General features: G+C 41.3%; 1 protein-coding gene across 1 annotated transcript; it reads right to left on the bottom strand.

Moving 5' to 3' along the window:
• Window positions 1–18,221: 18,221 nt before the first annotated feature.
• Window positions 18,222–19,274, bottom strand: LOC109774738 (uncharacterized). Its single transcript, XM_073504353.1, has one exon. The coding sequence runs from the start codon at window positions 19,272–19,274 to the stop codon at window positions 18,222–18,224; it is 1,053 nt and encodes a 350-aa protein (XP_073360454.1).
• Window positions 19,275–21,250: the final 1,976 nt, after the last annotated feature.

The raw sequence follows: 21,250 nt of genomic DNA, 5'->3' as shown, positions 1-21,250 counted from the left end.
GGTTGGTCACACCAACCGGTACTAAATGTTTGGGAGGGTTTTGGCTTTATTTTCCATTTAATTCTTTTTTGTTTGCTGGTATTTCACGATACTACAAATTGTACACGTTATGCATATATATAAATAGATTTTCTCGTATGTAGAACCGCATGTATATATATAATATATATCATCGAATGTCTCACAACCAACACCATTAACTATTCACACATACACATGTATATACATATACAATTTCTCCTACATGTTGCCTTGGTGCCTTTGGAGCACGATGACAAGTGGTTCATGGGGCGGTAGCGGGTAATAGTATTCTCCTTTGGGATCGATGACCTGGTCGAGCAAAAATCTCGCTATTTCCTCTTGAAGTGCTAGAATGCGCTCCGTTGGTAGGAGCTTGTCCCGCACGTCACGGAACTGTTAAGAAGGAGATCAATATCGATAATCATGTAAAAATCGTGAATAGTGTTCTGTGAAACGTACCCATTGTTGTCTATCAGATTTGCTCCTTTCGGACGCCATCATGCGAATGTTCTCGCAAACGTAGAATGCACACACATCACGCCCCGGCGCCTGCTTCATTGCCTTTATGAGAATTGAGTTTAATTAGGTAATAATTAATCAAGCATGATAATTAATTAATGGTATTGAAACAAGAATTAAAGAGATGGTAGCTAGCTAGCTAGCTGGTACTAGTTAATTACTTACTACGGGTCGATACCAAAACAGCTTTTTTCTCCATTTTCCTGGAGTCACCTTGATGAACTTTGCCCAAGCCCTACCCGCCAAAAAATAAAATTTATTAAATAGTTCATATCAGGAAATGACGAACCTAAATAGGCCAAGATATAGTTAATAAATGATTGAAATTACCTGTTGACTATCCCCTTCATGATAGTGTAGTCACTTTCTTCTTTAAGTAGTGAGTCCAGTACTTCAACTTTTCCTTCCTCAACTTTAATGTCTACCAAGATCCAGTGGTAACTGCATGCGCACACGTTTGCATGTCTTAATTAAGCGGGCATGTGCACAACACTAATCAACTACCCTAAACCATATACACTTAATTAAGCAGGCATGTGCACAGTAAGCAAAAACAGAAATTGTAGTGCAAGACAGTGTGACTCACAGGAAGTTGTAAGGAAGTAGTATATCTTCATTGGTATTGAGGCGCTTCAAGAACTCTAGCATGCTTTCCTCTAAACTTGCTTGATAATATGGATCTTTCCATGTGTATTCATTAATTGTATTTGGCTCAATGAACCCAATGCCATAGCGTCCAGCTTTTTTCATTTCATACATCTTCATCCTGCATAATACCATAGAAAAGAATATAGTGAGGATAATGACAGGTAATGATAGATTGATCAAAGTGATCACTACAGCTAGCTTGAGACTTAAATTACAGAAAAAAATCACTTACAGACAATAGCAACTGACGATAGATTTGTCGAGTGCATTTTGATTGAATAACTGAAATAGTTCTGAATACTCAACGGACACAGCTTTCTCATGGAAGTAATTCTCCTTCTTGACATTCACCATGAGGGACTCTCGATTGGAAATCTTGGTAATGTTCATGTACCACTGATGCAATTGATATATTCTCGTTGGGAGGTTCTTGACCTCGTCTGGCTCGACCAAAGGTTGGCCCCGGACATATTTCCGTTTTATTTCCTCCTCTCTAAGCGGAGACATGGGCTCGATTTCGAGGAGTTGTCCAACAGTGATATTGAGCATTTCAGCCTGCATTATATGCTCCTCGGTTATTACCACATTGCCCAGCTGGGGAACGTTAACGGTTTGCCCACATTTATATAGGGCGCGCGTACGCTCATGTGTTGTTGGCACAACAAGCGGGGGGATCGATTGCGCCGCCTGTTCTCCCAGCTGGGGAACGGTTTTCCCGCATTTTTGGACAGCTGCTTGTTGGCTCGAGCTCGAGATCGCTTCTCTCTGTAGTTGTGCTCGATGTGCCTTCCTGATTTGGCGCTCATAGTCTGAGTCAACAGGCTTGGGAGCTGGTTTTCTTGCCATATGAATAAAGTGGTCAATAACTTCCTCAGGCACTTTCTCCCTTGGCGGCGGTGCCGGTGTCGGTCCAAAATGGGCATCCACTTCGGCCCGCACTACGGCTTCGTTTTGCTCCTTGGTCATGTCGTAAGGCCTCTGAGGAAGAGGAGCGAGGCTTGGACCATATTTATATCGCTTGTCTCCGCATGTACCTCCTGTACTACCTCGACTCGTACCGCTACGCACCATGGCTGCCGCGTGTCTCTTCTGCGATTGCTGAGACGGCGGAGACGGCTGACGTGGCTGACGCTGTGCCGGACTTGAAGCAGGAGAAGTGGCCTGACGCTGTGTCGGACTTGACACCGGAGGAGTGGCCTGACGCTGTGCCGGACTTGAAGCAAGAGTCTGCTCACGCGTTCGGGGACTTGGAGGAGGTGGCGGACTTCGAGGAGGAGTCGGCCCACGCGTTCGTGGACTTGGAGGAGCGGGAGTCTGCTGACTCGGTGGCGGACTTCGAGGAGGAGTCGGCAGACGACGCGGTGTCGGTGGACTTCGAAAGATGATGCAATCCTTTCTCCATAGGATGATACGATGTATGGCCTCTCCCAGTGTAAGCTCTTCGTCACCTCCAGGAATATCAAGCTGTAGCCCCGAATAGTGGTCCACCACGTCATCAACCAAGACACGAGCATAGCCCGCTGGAATCGCGTTGCAATGGAAGGTTGCTTCGGGGGGATTTGTAAAAGCATCGGGGTCCGCCACCTTCATGGATATGTTCTTCATTTTGTAGTGTAGCTCACATTTAGTGTTCTCTGTGATGTCATCCACAGGGTATCTATCCAGCAGTGTGTCGCCCGGGACGGAACCAACGCTACTTCTCGGCATGGATGGGACGGTGCTATCCAATGCTGGACGATCATCCGCTTGCTGCTGCCGCTGCTGAGACCCCCTTTCCTGGCTAAGTGAGTCGATCTGCTGTTGCTGCCGCTGGAATTTGAGTGCCAAGTCCGCGTGCAAAGCTTCTAGGCCTTGAAGGCGTTCTGTGTCGTGCTTCCTCTGCTCCTCCTCCAGCTTCCTCTTCTTCTCCTCCTCCATCTTCTTTCTTGCACGGGACCTGTAGTCGTCGTTCCATTCCGAAAAGCCCTCATACCAGGGAATAACGCCCTTGCCTCGTGTTCTTTCCGGGTGTTCAGGATTTCCCAGGGCGCGCGTAAGCTCGTCGTTCTCTCTGTTGGGCGTGAACACCCCCTTTCGAGCATCTTCTATTGCGTCAAGTATTTTCTGTTCGGCTCCTTTTAGACTTGCCTTCTGCGAAACCAGGCCTGTCTCCGGGTCCAACGCCCCCCATGCGCATAGAACTAGGTTCTGCACCTGTCTTCCTGGGGCGCTCGCCCTCGACATCACTAGGGTCATCGCGGCTGATCTTATAGCGCAATGCACCGCATACCGGGCAAGTGTTCAAATCCTCGTACTCACCGCGGTAGAGGATGCAGTCATTAGGGCATGCATGTATATTCCGCACCTCTAACCCTAGAGGGCAGACAGCCTTCTTTGCTTCATACGTACTCTCGGGCAATTCGTTGTCCTTTGGAAGCATATTCTTTATCATTACCAACAACTTTCCAAATCCCTTGTCAGATACACCATTCTCTGCCTTTCATTGCAGCAATTCCAGTGCCGTGCCCAACTTTTTCTTGTCAGCTTCGCAATTCGGGTACAACAATTTCTTGTGATCCTCTAACATGCGCTGCAACTTCTTCCTCTCCAAATCACTTGCGCAGTTTCTCTTTGCATCGGCAATGGCCCGACCTAGATCATCAGCGGGCTCATCTGATGCCTCTTCTTCAGCTTCTTCCCGCATTGCCGGCTCAGCTTCTTCCCCCATTGTTGTATCATCGTATTCAGGGAACCCATGGCCAGGACAGTCGTCGTCGTCCTCTTCTTCTTCATTGTCTTCCATCATAACCCCTCTTTCTCCGTGCTTGGTCCAAACATTATAGTGGGGCATGAAACCGGACTCAAATAGGTGGACGTGAATGGTTCTTGACGTAGAGTAATTGTGACCATTCTTACAGCCAGCACATGGACAAGGCATAAAACCATCCGCCCGCTTGTTTGCCTGAGCGGCAAGCAGAAAAATATGCACGCCATTAATGAACTCGGGAGAGCATCGGTCATCATACATCCATTGTCGGCTCATCTTCATTACACAACACCAAATAGATCAAATTAATACAAGTTCATACATAAAGTTCATATACAACACTTAACTAAATGCAACATAAAATAACTCTCTAGCTAAAGAATTTAAATGCAACAACAAATGCGATCAAGATCGCAACTAAGGTAACAATTGATCCAACAGCATAATGATACCAAGCTACACTATCAATGGCATGTTTTCTAATCTTCAACCGCATTTTCTCCATCTTGATCTTGTGATCATCGACGACATCGGCAACATGCAACTCCAATTCCATCTTCTCCCCCTCAATTCTTTTCAATTTTTATTTCAAATACTCGTTTTCTCTTTCAACTAAATTTAACCTCTCGACAATAGGGTCGGTTGGAATTTCCGGTTCACATACCTCCTAGATAAAAATATCTATGTCAACTTGATGGGCATAATTTGTCATAAACACGAAATGCAACTACTAGTTTTAAAAGAGAATATACCACATCCGAATCATAACAAGGACGAGGGCCGACGGGGACGGATATCAAAACCATGGCACTATGTATAACAAACAACGTACGGGTAAGATAATTATACGAGTAAGTATATATCCAAATCACGCAAACATCAATTTGGTAATGTAAAACATTTATGAACAAGAGCCTCACCACAAGGTGGTGCCGGCGACGGGACGGTGCGGGCGATCGACGGTGGTTACGATGGAGATTTAGAAGGCACTAAGTAAACCACACCTACATACGCAAACTAAGTGTTATTTTTGACCTCAAATTGCATATAAATCAAATACTAGCACATATAATTCCTCCCAAATTACTAAGCATTGCAAGAGCTAATCTAGCAATGAGAGATGAAAGGACAAAGTTGCTAACCTTTGTGATCATTTGAATGGATGGGGGCCTTCAAATCTTGACAAATTTTGGGCAAAATGTGTGATGAGCTCGAGGAAGAGATGGGAAGAACAGAGGAAGGAGAGGGGAAAGGGGAAGAACAGAGCGAGCTCGGGTGGACGAAGGGTTTATGTACGTCGACCTTAGGTGCTGGAGGGGCCCCAGACTGACAACATCCTGCCACCACTCTCTTTAGTACCGGTTCGTGGCACGAACCGGTGCTAAAGATTCGCCACGAACCGGTACTAAAGAGAGCGGCCGGCTAGCCGTTGGAACCGGCACTAATGAACACATTAGTGCCGGCTCAAAATCAAACCGGCACTAATGTGCTTCACATTTGACCCTTTTTCTACTAGTGAGTAGATGGATACATCCTAAACTGCTTCTTTGAATTTCTCGGCGTTTCTTTCAGTTGAGCACAGGGGAGCCGGCCGGTGAGTGATTGCGTACGGCGCACATGCGTGTCCGCTTTCTATTCGCCGCTGACTAGTCTCGTAAAATGTATCAATTGGGGCCCTTTTTATTTCTGTATTATTGGCTATCAAACTCCGCTTATGTTGTCTCAACATAGCCGGTCTCAAGCCCGGGTAAAGGAGAAGGGTTGTGATAGACTTGGCGAGCCAACGTAAAAACTCAGCCACTCTTATGAAGATGAAACCCGAAAGATTTTCAAAACTAGCTATGAACAGGGGTGCGTGAAACCTTGCTATTCATGTGCTAGAGCCATGAGTTGGTCGCGAGATCTTATGGGTTTCACCTCTAGCCTATCCCAACTTGTTCTTGTTCTTCTTGTTGTTATGGCTGCTGCCGCCGCCGCCGCCGCATGTTCTAAAATGTTTGAAACGCTCTTTGCAGATTAACTTTGTGTGTGTGTGTGTGTGTGTGTGTGTGTGTGTGTGTGTGTGTGTGTGTGTGTGTGTGTGTGTGTGTGTGTGTGGGAGGCTCAATTATTTCAACATATCGAAATGCACACGGAGGCCCACTTCTGCTTCCCTGCGTGTTGACGGCGAATTAGCTGTTGAAGATTGAACTATCGTAATTAGGAGATCTGTAAACTTGTAGTTGCTCTTGAAGCACCTTCAGAATATCCTCGGAGGACCTTCGCGTTGCAGCACCCATGGCAGCTCCGCGCTTCCACTGGTGAAACTGGAAACTCACCGGTCAAGGAAGTACGAACCACGTATTGGTGCTTGGTGCTTAGCAAATTCAAGACAATAAAACTCGGGTTGAACTGGTGGTGGGCTTGAAGCCTTGAATGTTATAGTTCAGCGAATACATGCACATGTGTACAGGACTTTTTTCACGGGCGTTCTGACTTGAGCCATCACTTTGCCACGTTTTATTTGGCTTGGATGACTTGAGCCAATCTACTCTTCTCGCGGAAGGGGAAAAAACGTGTTTTTTTTTCGTTTTCGAAAGACACGGCCGTGTCATTCGGGGAAGCAAAACAGTGCCTCTCGCGGAAGGAAAAAAATAAAAAAATTTCGTTTCTGAGAAGCACGGCCATGAGCAAAACTATGCCTCTCGTGAAAGCAAAAAAATGAGTTTTTTCGTGCATTTTTTTTTCCAAAAGTTAAGAAAGACTAGTGAAAAATTGAAAGCCAAAAAACCTCAAAAAACATTTATACAAAAAGCCGAAAGCGCATGCAAAAAAATAAAACAAAAATCAGAGGGAGCGCCCAGAGCTTGACTCGTGGCGGCGTCTAAAAACGTCCCAAGTGGCACGTTCTCAGCCCACCCTAGGCTCGTTAGTTAGTGTCTTTTTAGGCAAACTCGTTAGTTAGTTGCTCTCTCCTACTCGGCGCTTGAGGCGCCGGGAATTAACGTTGGCGCTCACACGGTAGAAGGCCCGCGGCCCAGTATCGCATCTTGCGGTTGACAGGCTTGTTCGCTCGGACGTCCTGCCCGTGGATTAAAGAAATGCTGGTGACTACTCGGCCGTCCTGGCTCGCCGTTCGCTAAGCTCGTCGCACAGTTACTTGTTCAGCAGAAAAAATCGACTTCTGGATTTTTATACATTAAAAACTTCATATGTTCAAAAAGGATCATGGATTTTAAAAAGTTCATGGGTTTGAAAAATATTCGTGGATTTCAAAAATAATACTCGTGAATTTGCAAAAAGATTGTGGATTTTGACAAAACGTACACGGATTTGAAAAGCTCGAAAATTCAAAACATTCACACATTTGAAAAGTGTTGCAAAATTTTAAAAAGTTCCTGGATTTTAATAAAAAGTTTGCTTATTTGAAACGTGTTCATGAATATGAAAAAGGTTAATCGATTTTGAGAAAAGGTATGTGAATTCGAAAAAAGATCGTGGATTTGAAAATACGTCGTGAATTTGAAAAAAGTTCATGGATTTTTTAAAAGTTTACAGGTTCAAAAAAATGTTCGCCAATTTTAAAAAATTATTGATTTTGACAAAAAGGTTTCAATTCTAAAAGTATTTGTGGATTAAAAAAGGTCATGCATTTGAAAAAAGTACGAACAAAAAATCATGATTTTAAAAAAATGCAAATTTGAAAAAGGTTCATGGGTTTCAAGAAAAAGTTGGCAGAACTGAAAAGGATTTGTGAATTTGAAAAAGATCAGGAATTTAAGAAAAAGTTCCTGTACTTGTGAAAAAGTTCACATATTTGAAAAGTTTTCATCAATTCAAGCAAAGTTTGCAAATTCAAAAAAAATAATGGCCTTGACAAAGTTTGCAGCTTTGAAAAAGTTTAGGTGTTTGGAAAAAGTTCAAAATGTTTAAAAAATGAATTTAAAAAAAAATAAAAGGAAATATTAAGAAGAAAGAAAGAGTAAAAACTCAACGGAAAGAAAACGGAGAGAAACCAAAAAACGGACGCGGAACCTTCCAGAATCTTCACAAAATCGGATCAGGCAGCTCAATCACTGGTCATTTTACATTGACCGCCCCAACTGTTTAGCTAAAAAGGAATCGTGCGATAAGAGACGTCCTAATTGCCGTCATCAGTGTTTCCTATTCGGCGACCGTGCAACCGCTTAGCAGGCTAACGACATATAGCGCTCGACATCAATCTCATCGCTGGAATTCGCTTGCGTGGCACCGATGAGCTTTAACCAAAATTACTGATCTTTGACCATCTAAAAAAATCCACAAAGTAAACAGGTCATCCCAACAAGGCGCAACGAACACAATTCAATAAGAGGTTGTCCTTTAACCAAGGCGCTACAATGGGGAGAAGGGGGGGGGGGACAAAAATAAGGGTGCAAGATCATACGAGTCCTCGCCTATAGCACCTGCGCCAAAGGGCAGGCCCAATGCATGCGGCCTTAAGCGCTTATTCATTTCTTCCTTCTTTATATTCTTCTTTTGTTTTTCTAATTTTATCTTTAAAAATATTTAAAACATATATAATACAAAAACACATTATAAATAAATTTTTAGGAAAATGTTCATCATACATCTGAAAAATGTTAAATGTGTATAGCAACATGTTTTTATTTATATATAGATATTTTTTGAAAAGAATTAGATATCAAGTATATAGAAAAAATTTAATCATGTATTTGAACAATGTTACATGTGCATAGAAAAATGTTGCTGATGTATAATAAAATGTACAAGTGTATGGAAAAAGTAGGCATCAAATCTTTTTTTTTGAAAATATTAACCATATATTCGAAAAAATTAAATGTATATATAAAAATGTACAATGTCTAAAAGATAGATATCAAAAGGTGTATTTAAAAAATATTAATCGTCCAATCGAAAAATGTTAAACATGTAAAAAATATACATAAAAAATGCATAATTTGTATGAAAAAGATAGAAATCAAAACATGTATTTTAAAAAATGTTGAACATGTATAAAAGATGTATCTAATATATACGAAAAATGAAGAGTTGTGGTGGAAAACTGCGAAGGAATTCAAAAACGATCTCATCTCTGGCATTTGCTTGTGTGGCAATGATGACCTTTGACCAAAATTGTTGATCGTTGAGCGTCTGCAAAAAGTTCACAAACTTAACAGGCCATCGCAACAAGGCCTAGCGAACACAGTCCAAAACGGGGTTGTCGTTTAATCTAGGCGCTGCAATGGGACAAAAATAAGAGCGCGAGACCGTACGAGCGCTCACTGTAGCGCCTGCGCCAATGGGTGGGCCCAGTGCACGGTGCCTTAAGCGCTCATTTAATTCTTCCTTTTTTTTACATTTTTTTCGTTTTTTTACTTTTGTTTATCTTAAAAAATATTTAAAATACATATATTAAAAAAACACAGTAAAATGTTTTTGGAAAAATGTTAATGATAGATATGAAAAATGTAGAATGTGCATAGAAACATGTTTGTAATTTATACAAAAACATATAATGTGTATGAAAAGATTTAGATATCAAAACATGTATAGGAAAAAATGTTAATCATGTATTTGAAACATGTTACACGTATATAACAAAATGTTCCTGATGTATAATAAAAATGTACAAGGTGTATGGAAAAAACTAGGAATCAAAAAAATATTTTTTGAAAATATTAACCCTATATACGCAAAATGTTATATGTTTATATAAGAAATGTACAATGTGCATAAAAAGATAGGCATCACAACATGTATTTTAAAACAATGTTATCATTTATTAGAAAATTGTACCTAATGTATACCAAAAATGTAGACTAACCAAAAACGTTCTCATCACTGCAATTCGCTTGCCTAGCACCGATAACCTTTGACCAAAATTGTTGATAGTTGACCATCTGAAAAAAGTTCACAAAGTTAACAGGCCATCGCAACAAGGCTTGACAAACACAGTCCAAAAAGAGGTTGTGGTTTAACCTAGGCGCACCAATGGGAGACAAAAATAAGTGCACGGGCCTTAAGCGCTCTATACAAAAAATGTAAATATATTTTTTGGAAAAATGGTAAACATTCACGAAACATGTAAAGTATGTATAGAAGCATATCTCTAATTTATACAAAAACATACAACGTGTATGAAAAGAATTAGATATCAAAACATGTATATGAAAAAAAATCATGTATTTGAAAAATGTCACACATATATGACAAAATGTCCATGATGTATAATAAAAATACACAGAGTGTATGAAAAAAAATAGGCATCAAAATATATTTTTTAATGTATTAACCATATATTCGGAACATGTTAAATATGTCTATAAAAATAGACATCAAAACATATATTTTTTAAATATGTTATCATTTATTTGAAAAATGTTAAACATCTAAAAAAATGCATCTAATGTATAAAAAAATGTAGACTTGTGTTAAAAAAACCCAAAGGAAACCAAAACTATCTCATCGCTGATATTTGCTTGCCTGGCAAAGATGACCTTTGATGAAAACTATTGATCGCTGACCATCTGCAAAAAGTTCACAATGTTAACTGGCCATCGCAACAAGGTTCGGCGAACACAGCCAAATATAGGTTGTCGTTTAACCTAGGCGCTGCTGCAATGGGGACGAGAATAAAAGCACGAGACCGTACGAGAATACGAGAGCCCTGCGCCAATGGGCGGGCCCAGTACACGGTGCCTTAAGCACTCATTCGTTTCTTCCTTTTATTACAATTATTCTTTTTGTTTCTTACTTTTGTTTATCTTTATAAATATTATATGGGACATGGGCGCTCATTCATTTTTTCCTATGCAAAATGTAAATGTGTATGGAAACATGTTTCTGATTTATAAAACAACATACAACATGTATGAAAAGAATTAGATATCAAAACATGTATAGGAAAAAATGTTAATCATCTAAATAAAAAAAGTTACATGTACACAAAAAATATTCCTGATGTTTAATACAAGGTGTATGGAAAAAAGTAGGCATCAAACAATTTTTTTAAAATATTGACCATATATTCGAAAAATGTTAAATATCTATATAAGGCTGTACAATGTGTATCAAAAGATAGACATCAAAACATGTATTTTAAAAAAGATTAATTATCACTTGGAAAAATGTTACACATGTCAACCATTTATACATGTACAATGTATTTGGGAAAGATAGACATCAAAACATGTATTTTTTCAAATTTTAATCATTTTTTTTAAATAAACATGTATATTATTTTTTCTAATGTATACTAGAAATGTAGACTTGTGTCGAAAAAACTCTGAAGGAAACAAAAAACAATGAAAAATATATAAATTAAACAAAAAAATAGAAAAACAACAAAGAAAACCAACAAAAAATGAGGTATAACCAGAAAAAACTAAAAATGGTGCAAAAACAAGAGAAACCCAAAGGATACACACAAAAAGAAAAACTGACCAAGAAATAAGTAATCCCAAAGGAAAACATAAGAAAACAAAAAATGAAAAGAAAACCTCAACGAAGAACCAACGAAGCAACCAGTAGCGAGCAGACGAATGGGCTGGCCCAATACTGTAATATGCATGAAATTCTGTCAGGTGGGAGCTCCTTCCATCTCTTTATAAGTGAGATATAGCTCTCACGCAACAATAAGCCTCCGAAATCACTAATTGGGGAGTACTCCTTCCAAGGATCACTTTCACCTTTCCCGGTTGTGACAAGTAGCGTGTTGCATGTGCGCCACTTGTTGCAACCCAGGAGTTTTTCCCTTTGTCGTAGATCCATTTATTCAAAACGATTTATCTTTAAAACCGTGCGTCCAAATCTCGAATCGTTTTCACCGTTGGATTCCTCGCGTCTCAAAACTAGATCCCATATTGATAGGTTTTGATGATTTTTTTATGAACCAAACCGGACAAAATAGGGACGAAAAAACTATATCGGGAGCATGTTTTTTTCCTTTACGATAGCCGTTTCCGAGAGGCACGAGCGTGCCTTTCGCGGAAGCAAAATCATGTCTCTCACACAAAAAAAGAGAAAACCTTTTTTTTCATTTTCCGAGTCACGGAAGCAAAACCATGCCTCTCGCGGAAGCAAAACCGTGCCTCTCACGAAAGGGAAAAAAAGAGAACACACGCTCTTTTTTCTTTTCCAAGAGGCACGGCCTCACAGAAGCAATACCATGCCCCTCGTGGAAAAAAAAAGAAAAACACGTTTTTTCCCTTTCCGAGGGGCACGACCATGCCTCTTGAGGAAGCAAATCCGTGCCTCTCACAGAAGGAAAAAAAACGCGTTTTTTTCTCCATTTCCGAGAAGTATGGCTGTGCCTCTTGTGGAAGCAAAAACGTGTCTCTCGTGAAAAGGTAAAAAAACCGTGTTTTTCGCGTTATTTTTTTTTAATATTTTTTGGTCCAAAAGCTAAGGAAGACCAGTGAAAAACCAAAAAGCCAAAAAAGTAAAAAAAACATCCAAAAAGCCGAAAACATGTGCGGAAAAATTAAAAAACAAAATCCGAAGGAAGCGCCCAGAGCGCGACGCGTGGCGGCGGTTGGGTGCGCGCTAAGTGGCGCGCTCTCAACCCATATCCAAGTGACCCTTGGGGAGGCTGGAAACGAGCGCTCTTTAGTTAGTTGATCCCCTCTCATGAGACGCATGCCGCTCCATAGGGGTACGGGACATCTTTCACGCTCAACCCAGTGGGCTCGAGATGTTAAGCCACAAAGTTCATTAGTCGAGCGATGGGACCTCCTATTTGGCGCTCTAGGGGCTGGCGAATGAACTAGCATGCACCACCCTTCCCCTACACCCCCTTTTGGGCCGTCATATGTGCGGGGTGGGATGTCCCTTGTTTTTTTATTTTATTTTTTCTTTTGTTTCTTCTATTTTTTCTTTTGTTTCTTATATTTCTTTTCTTCTTCAAAATAATTTGGGATCTCAAAGAGTTTCAAATTTCAATAAAAAATTAATTTTAACAAAATGTTTGAGAACATGAATTCAAAAAAGAATCATGATTTATCAAAATGTTCATAAAAATCAAAAACTGCTTGCAAAATTGAAAAATTGTGTGTTATTCCGAAAAATGTTCATGAATTTGATAAATTTTAAATTTCATAAAAATATTCACCATTTTCATAGAAATTCTCGCAAAAACCAAAAAATCTTCGCAAATTTAAAAATTATTCTCAAATAAATTATTGACTAAAAATGTTGTTGATTTAGACAATATGTATATAATGTGTATGAAAAAGGTACACATGTGTTGAAAAAAAGGAAAATGGTAAAACTAAAAGTAGAAAAGAGAAAAAGGTAAAAAAGGAAGGAAACCTATGAACGAAACAAGGAAAACCGAAGGAAAAAATCTAAACAAAACAAAGGCGAATAAAACATTAGAAAAATGTAGGAAACTGTTGCAAACAATGAAAAGTTGATAAACTAAATGATAGAAAACAAAACTTACGTGATAGCTACAGTACTAGGCCAGCCCAGTAGCACCACACCAGAGGCGAGACTGAGTTAATTCTTGCATCATTTGAAAAATAGCCATGACACTTATATCTTGCTTATTGCGAGTTACAACAAGCACTCGATGCACACTTTCTGCATTGGTCATGGCCCATTGAGCCTGAGGGGATGAGATCCCGAGAGGCCGCACGACCACCACCATTCTAGCCCAGTGCTGCAAGTTATGGTGGGGAAGTAAGGTGGGTGAAAGAAAAATTGCCTGGGTTGCATGAGACATTATGACGATGCCAAAGTATAAATGATGGATGGGTTTGATACATAGAATTGTTCAACTTGGCGTTGCTAGAGCGCCAAGTGTGGCGAATATTGCATGATTTGACAATGTTGAGTTCGAGGATTCCCAAGGTAGTTTATTTCCCTAACTCTGATATCCTTTGTGTTGAAGTTGGTTCACATCCATCTCAAGTGTGGCACTCCCTGTGTGAAGCTAGAGATATACTGCGGTTGGCGCTGATAATAAGAATTGGAGACGGACTAGCTACAGACGCATGGCAAGAAAATTGGATTTCACGGGATTTCAAGCCAAGCCCCACATGTGCTTTATCTGTTAACCCTCATGTCTTGGTCTCAGAATTCATTTGCTCGACGACCCGATAGTGGGACATCCAGAAGCCTAAGGCCCACATGTTACTTATGGATGTGGACATGATGAGACTGTTTTGAATCAGAATGATCGAAATCCATTGATCGATGGTTACAGGCCCCCTTTTATATGTCCCGAAGAGACACGACGATCCCTCGAGGGGGCGTCGGTTCCAGGAGATCGAAGGGAGGCGTCGGTTGCGGAAACGACGGTTTGGGCAAGGGGAGATTTTCCCCTAATTACAGAATTAGTTTTAACATTCCCCCTAATCTACGCTTGACCATGTAGATCATCTTCACGATTGTCCGGGAAGCTCTATCATCTCAAAAGATTCTCCTTTTTTAAAATCCAAAATGAAAAAAAAAAGAAAACAAGTTCTTCATAAAATCTTTGATGAGATCCTGAAACATATACTCACAAAGAAAGATAGCATAATGTGATGTCATTAAAATGAGGATATCTCAAGAAGAGACTCCCCCTGACACCTGCAAGTCCCTAAGTCTTCGCATACCAATTCCATGAACACATTTCTGGAATGTAGAATTTGGTAGAGACTTGGTAAATAAATCAGCAAGGTTGTCGCATGATTTGACTTGCAGAATGCTTATTTCCCCGCTTTTCTGAAGATTATGGGGGAAAAACCATTTAGGAGAAATATGCTTGATGATATTACTCTTGATGTATCATGTTTGCATCTGCGCAACACAGGCCGCATTATCTTCATAGATAATGGTAGGTGATTTTATCGAACCCATTCCACATGATTGTTGTATGTGGTTTATCATTCTGCGAAGCCATACACATTCGCATGTTGCTTCAAATAATGAAATTATTTCAGAATGATTGGTAGATGTTGCCACCAGAGTCTGTTTCGAAGACTTCCATGATATAGCAGTGCCACCATGTAGGAACACGAAGCCGGTTTGAGATCTGGCATTATGGGGATCAGACAAATAACTGGCATCTGCATATCCAATCATATCAGAGTCCTGATTTTTCTGGAACTGGAAAAATAGGCCAAGATCCTTTGTGCCTTGGAGATATCGAAAGATATTCTTCACTCCAGACCAATGACGTTTGGTGGGAGCTGCGCTATGTCTAGCAAGTAGATTCACTGCAAATGCAATATCAGGTCTTGTGCAATTTGCAAGATACATAAGCGCTCCAACAACACAAAGGTATGGAACTTCAGGTCGCAACACCCCTTCTCCATCATCCCTTGGTCTGAACGGATCTTTCTCTATGTCTAGAGATCGAACCACCATGGGAGTTTTAGATGGATAGGACTTGTCCATATTGAATTTCTCCAATATTTTCTGGATATAGGCAGATTGGTGTACCATGATTCCTGAGGGAAGATGCTCAAGTTGAATATCTAAGAAAAATTTGGTTTTACCCAAATCCTTCATCTCAAATTCCATCTTTAGGTGATTGCGTGCTTCATCAATGTCTGGTGTGCTGCCGATGATGTTGAGATCGTCAACATACACAGAAATGATGCAAAATCATGTAGAGGACTTCTTGATGAAAACACATGGGCAATCAGCACTATTGGAGTAACCTTTTTGAAGAAGGAACTCACTGAGTCGGTTGTACCACATCCGTCCCGACTGCCTTAAGCCATATAATGACTTATTCAGCTTTACACAATACATGTTGCGTTCTGCATTTTTATTCGGGACAGAGATTTCATCAGGAACCTTCATATATATGTCCGAATCTAGTGACCCGTAAAGGTATGCGGTCACAACGTCCATCAACTGCATAGATAGACGATTTTGCACTGCCAAGGATATAAGATATCGGAAAGTGGTTGCACTCATTGCTGGAGAATATGTTCCAGTGAAATCAATGCCGGGTTTTTGCGTGAAACCTTGTGCTACGAGCCTTGCTTTATATATCACCACCTCATTGTTCTCATTCCGTTTCCGGAGAAAAACCCATTTGAATCCCACAGGGAAAACACTGGGAGGTGTAGGTATTGCTTCAGTGAATACCTTTCTTTTGTTAAGCGAGGCAATTTCTGCTTGGATTGCATCCTTCCATTTAGGCCAGTCGGAGCGCTTTTGGCACTCAACGATAGACCTTGGATCATGATCAGTGAGAAGGGTATCTGCAATCTTTTCAGCAAAATATATGTCGACAGTCGTAGTCTTACGGTCAAATGATTCTCCAGAATCAACATAGTTGATGGAAATTCCTGCACCCCTAGTGACTCTTCATGATTTCCCAATACGATCGAGTCTGGGTGTTCTGATGTCCCAGTCAGTTTGTGCATACTGGAACTGGGTTGTGGAGGTTGCCCTTCCACTGGGTGTATACTACCCATCAGGTGTTTGTCAACGTTGAGTTGACCTGCATTTACTGACTCCGAGCTTTTTCTCCTCGATTTCCTTTGCTGTTTGATAGAAGCATGCTCCGGGTCAGAGGCCGTACTACTCCCCCTCTTTTTAGGAATAGGGAGTTGAGTGGTTTTTATTGGTACCTCCACTCTTTCTGGCGCGTTTCGGGCCGGGTTTAAGGATTTTGTAACACCTTCCAAATCAGTAAATGAATCTGGCAGATTATTTGCAAGATGTTGCAAATTAATGATCTTCTGAACTTGAAGTTCGGTCTCTTGGGTACGTGGATCAGAGGATGAAATGGCATGAGCATTCCAATCAATTTCCGGGCATTCTTTCTGGTACTTGAAATCTCCCCCTAATGCCGGAAAATGTTCCTCATTAAATATGCAATCAGCGTGACGGGCTGTGAACAGATCCCCAGTCAGGGGTTCCAGGTACTTGATAATCGACGGCGATTTGTACCCCACATAGATCCCCAACTTCCTGTGTGGGCCCATCGATGTCCGCTGTGGTGGTGAGATCGGGATGTATGCAGCACATCCGAACTTACGCAGATGGGAAATGCTTGGAGGATTTCCACGTACCAATTCCAGAGGGGAAGAACTGTGATATGCAGTTGGCCTCAATTGTATCAGGTCAGCAGCGTGTAAAACAGCATGACCCCAACAAGAGGTTGGCAAGTTGCAATTTGTCAACAAAGGTCTTGCAATGAGTTTGATCCTCTTAATCAACGCTTCTGCCAAACCATTTTGTGTATGGACATATGGAACAGAGTGCTGAACTTCAATCCCCAAAGCCATGCAATAATCATTGAAAGCACGTGAGGAGAATTCTGCAGCATTGTCCATTCGAATTGATTTAATTCGACTTTCAGGATAATGGGCTTGCAACTTAATGACTTGCCTCATTATCTTGGCAAATGCATAGTTTCGTGTGGATAGAAGACACACATGTGACCATCGTGTAGATGCGTCAATCAGAACCATGAAATACCAGAAAGGTCCAGATAATGGCTGAATGGGACCACAAATGTCTCCTTGAATACGTTCAAGGAACTGAAGTGGTTCAGCTTGTATTTTGAGGTGTGAGGGCCTCAAAATTAGCTTTCCCGTGGCACAAGATGTGCACACAAAATCAGAAGATTGAGGAAATTTTGACTCAAGCAAATTATGACCAATGGAATTGCTAGTAATTTTTCTCATCATCCCTATTCCAGGATGGCCTAGGCGATCATGCCAGGTTTGGAATGCGTTAACATTCTGAAAAATTACTTTGTATGCAACATGTTCCACGGGTTTGATATACGTATAGTACAAACCAGACGATAGAGAAGGAATTTTCTCATGTACCTTTTTGCCATATCCGTCATCTTTAGTAAAGAGTAGATACTCCTCTTTGTTGTCTTCATGGGTTTCAATATGAAAACCATTTTTACGGATATCTCGATAACTGATCAGGGTACGTGAAGAATCGGGATACAGTAAAGCATCCTCAATGGTCACATATGTACTACTTGGGAGGGTGAATATGGCACGTCCAGTACCAACTATCACAATATCGCGTCCAGCGATAGTTAGAATATTTCCATTCGTCTTTTTCAGAGTTTGGAAATATTTCATCTCCCTCAGTATGGAGTTTGTGGCACCACTGTCCACAAGGCATAATTCCTCTTCCATCGGATTGTCCCCGTAGAAAACTATATAAAAGAAAGAATTTTCAATAAGAAAACCTCATAGTAATATATAGAATACAATCTTTATTATATCAAATGTGCTGATACAATACAATATAAAGACAACAGCAAACTTATGTTCTTATTACAATCATCACAAATGGACATAATTAAGTAGATCACTAGGAGATTGAGGGACTAGTCGAAGTCGCCAAACACGTTGTTTGCGGTGTACTCAATCAACGTGTTCTCCATTTCAGCAGTAGCCTCAGGCAGATAAGGAACCACGGCGTTGCTCGGTCCAGGAGGAACATCGTGCGAACCACCAGCTCCTTTTGCGCTATCCGGATGAAGGTTGAAGTTGGCTTCAAACCTTTTCCCTTGAGGTGCTTTGCGTCCCTGAGATTGCTGGTACAGCATAACCAGATGCTTGGGCATTGTGCACTTTTCAGTAGAATGCGTGGAGCATCCACACTTGTTGCAAAGCTTAGATTTATCAAGCCTGGGCTTTGAAGTGCCTTTTCCCTTGCCTGGGTATCTAGATCTCCTGTTCCCATTGCGCTTTCGCTTATGCTTGAAATTGGATTGTTTACCCCGAGGGGTACCATTAAACTTTTGTCTATTTGCAACATTCAGATGGACTTCAGGTAAAGGTTGTGCCCCAACTGGGCGCTGAGAGCCATTCTTAGCAAGTAGCTCATCATGCTTTTCAGCGTGAAGTAACATGTGAATAAGCTCGGAATAGACAGTGTAGTTACAAGCACGGTATTGTTGTTGGAGGATCCTATCTGAAGGGAGCATAGTAGACAAAGTTTTCTCTATCTTCTCCCCCTCAGTAGGTTCCTTCTCACAAAAGCGCAGTTTGGAACATATCTTATGAACAGCATGATTGTACTCACCGATGGACTTGAAATCCTGAAGACGGAGATGAGTCCAATCATGGAGTGCTTCGGGCAGGACTACTGCCTTCTGCTGTTCATACCTCGTTTTGAGGGCCAGAAACAGAGTACTAGGAGATTCCTCCTGTAAATACTCAGACTTGAGATCTGGATGAATATGATGCCTTATGATGAATAAGGCAGCATAGTTCTGCTGTTCTGTCAGCGGCGTGGCCCCAGCCGGGAGAGGAGTCTCCGGGGGTTGTATTGCACGCGCTATCCCACGGGACGCAAGACTGATCTTGATGTCCATAGCCCATGTAGGGTAATTGTGGCCATTGAGGGCAAGCTCCTCAAACTCTTCGGCAGTCATCTTTGCCTACATGGGAAACCAGAGATAATTAATTTACGGGTGGTAAATTAAAAACCATCATGGTTGTGTAATAAGAATGCAAAAATTTGATACTCAAGTGTAAACTTGAAAAATTCTCAACCTCAATTGTGTGAACATAACACTTTGAAGATCACTTAGATCTCACAGTAATAGGCTACATCGCCATTACCTTGTGTATGCTACAATTCAGATATAAGGAATACACGTTGGAGGTAATCGTTTGTCGAGAATGACAAAGCGTAGACCTCATAGTAAGAGAGGATAGTCTGCAAATGATAACGTGTTTTGAATCAGAATGATTGAAATCCATTGATCGATGGTTATAGGCCCCTTTTATATGTCCCGAAGAGACACGACGATCCCTCGAGGGGGCGTCGGTTCTAGGAGATCGAAGGGAGGCGTCGGTTGCGGAAACGACGGTTTGGGCAAGGGGAGATTTTCCCCTAATTACAGAATTAGTTTTAACAGAGACAAATACCAATCAGTCATATTCCTCAAAGTGATTTTTGGGCACTGCATTACGAAAATTTTGGCTACTTTATAGTGCGCCTGGCTTATAGCATGTTGAGTAACACTAAGCTCCAAAGAGAGAGTTGGCTGTATGGGGCAACAAGTTCGTCAAATACTAAAGCCGAAGAAAAGAAATGGAAGCGTCTTTGGAAGGCTAATGTCCCAACGAAATTGCGTGTGTTCGCATGTGGTTGGCTCACTCCTCGTTACTCATTGGAGAGGAAAGAAATCGTAGGCACACGATGGACTTGGTATGAAATGAAAGCAGATGACACGTGGAGGCATGCGCTACTAGACTATAATATGATGAAGATCATATGATGAGCTCTCCATGATGATGCTGTTGTGCTACCGATGATTGACAATGAAACCCCGGATGCCAAGCTATGGTTCTTCGGTTTGTGTAACACTCTGAGTAATCGTCAGTTAATGGAGATCGTGATAACGCTATCGGTAATTTGGTGGGCAGGTTGTTAAGCTATCCATGAGCAAGAATTTTAGGGCCCGTTGTCGATGCACTTAATTTGTTCATCCACTGATATATTGAAGAGTTAGAGTCTTGTGATCATATGTCAAGCACGCTGAGTATGGCTTGGGTATGGGTGAGGACAAAGGCCAAATGGATCCTCTTGTCCAGTGGAGAATCAAAGCTAAAGTCAGATGGTGCGGTTGCAAAACAATCTAACAGGGGTGATGTTGGAGTGGTCTGTCGTGATGATAGATGACATTTCCAAGGGGCATTTATAGTAGTGTTTGAAGGAGTAATAGATCCATCAACCATCGAAGCTTATGCCTGTAGGGAAGCAGTGGCCCTAGCTGAGGACCTGCATTTACACAAGGTACTTATTGTATCCGGCTATCTAAGAGTCGTCAACGAGCTGCATGTTTCACTCTTCCTCAGTCCATATTGTATGGTTGTAAAGGATATCAAGGCACACGCGAGTAATTCTTAGTCTTGTACTTTCTCTTTTGAGCAGCATGAGTGCAATGGGGAAGCACATAGAATAGCTAGAATGGCCACTTCGATAGGAGTGGATAGGCATCTCTACCTTACTGATCCACCATATCATTTTATGTATGTCTGTTAACATTGATCTTGAATAAAGCAATGTTGTTCCACCAAAAAAACCTGGTGTCGTGCAGGTGAGATGGTGGAAGGAGGTGGTAGACTAGGACAAAGGGGACGATGCGGGTGCAGCGCGATGTGATTCCCACAGGTCAAAGAGGATGTGAGGCCACATACATGACAATGGCCAGATAATAGAGAGAATCTAGGAGGCAGATGGCGCAGATGGGATCATGAGTGGGAGGGACTCAATTTAGGGTTATATAAAGAAGAAGCAATGTTTGAGCTTCCGCCCAAATATATCAACAGTCCACAAGTGGAACCATCAACGAAAATGCTACATCTGCTAAGGACTCACTTATGCCAGACCGCCAGTAGA

Source organism: Aegilops tauschii, chromosome 7 (assembly GCF_002575655.3).
Source record: "Aegilops tauschii subsp. strangulata cultivar AL8/78 chromosome 7, Aet v6.0, whole genome shotgun sequence".
NCBI classification, from domain to species: domain Eukaryota; kingdom Viridiplantae; phylum Streptophyta; class Magnoliopsida; order Poales; family Poaceae; genus Aegilops; species Aegilops tauschii.
The sequence above is the reverse complement of the archived record's forward strand: the minus strand, read 5'-3'. Positions and strand labels throughout refer to the sequence as shown.

Excerpts from the sequence above, each read along its gene's own strand:
- LOC109774738 (XM_073504353.1), bottom strand. The coding sequence starts at position 19,274 with ATGACTGCCGAAGAGTTTGAGGAGCTTGCCCTCAATGGCCACAATTAC.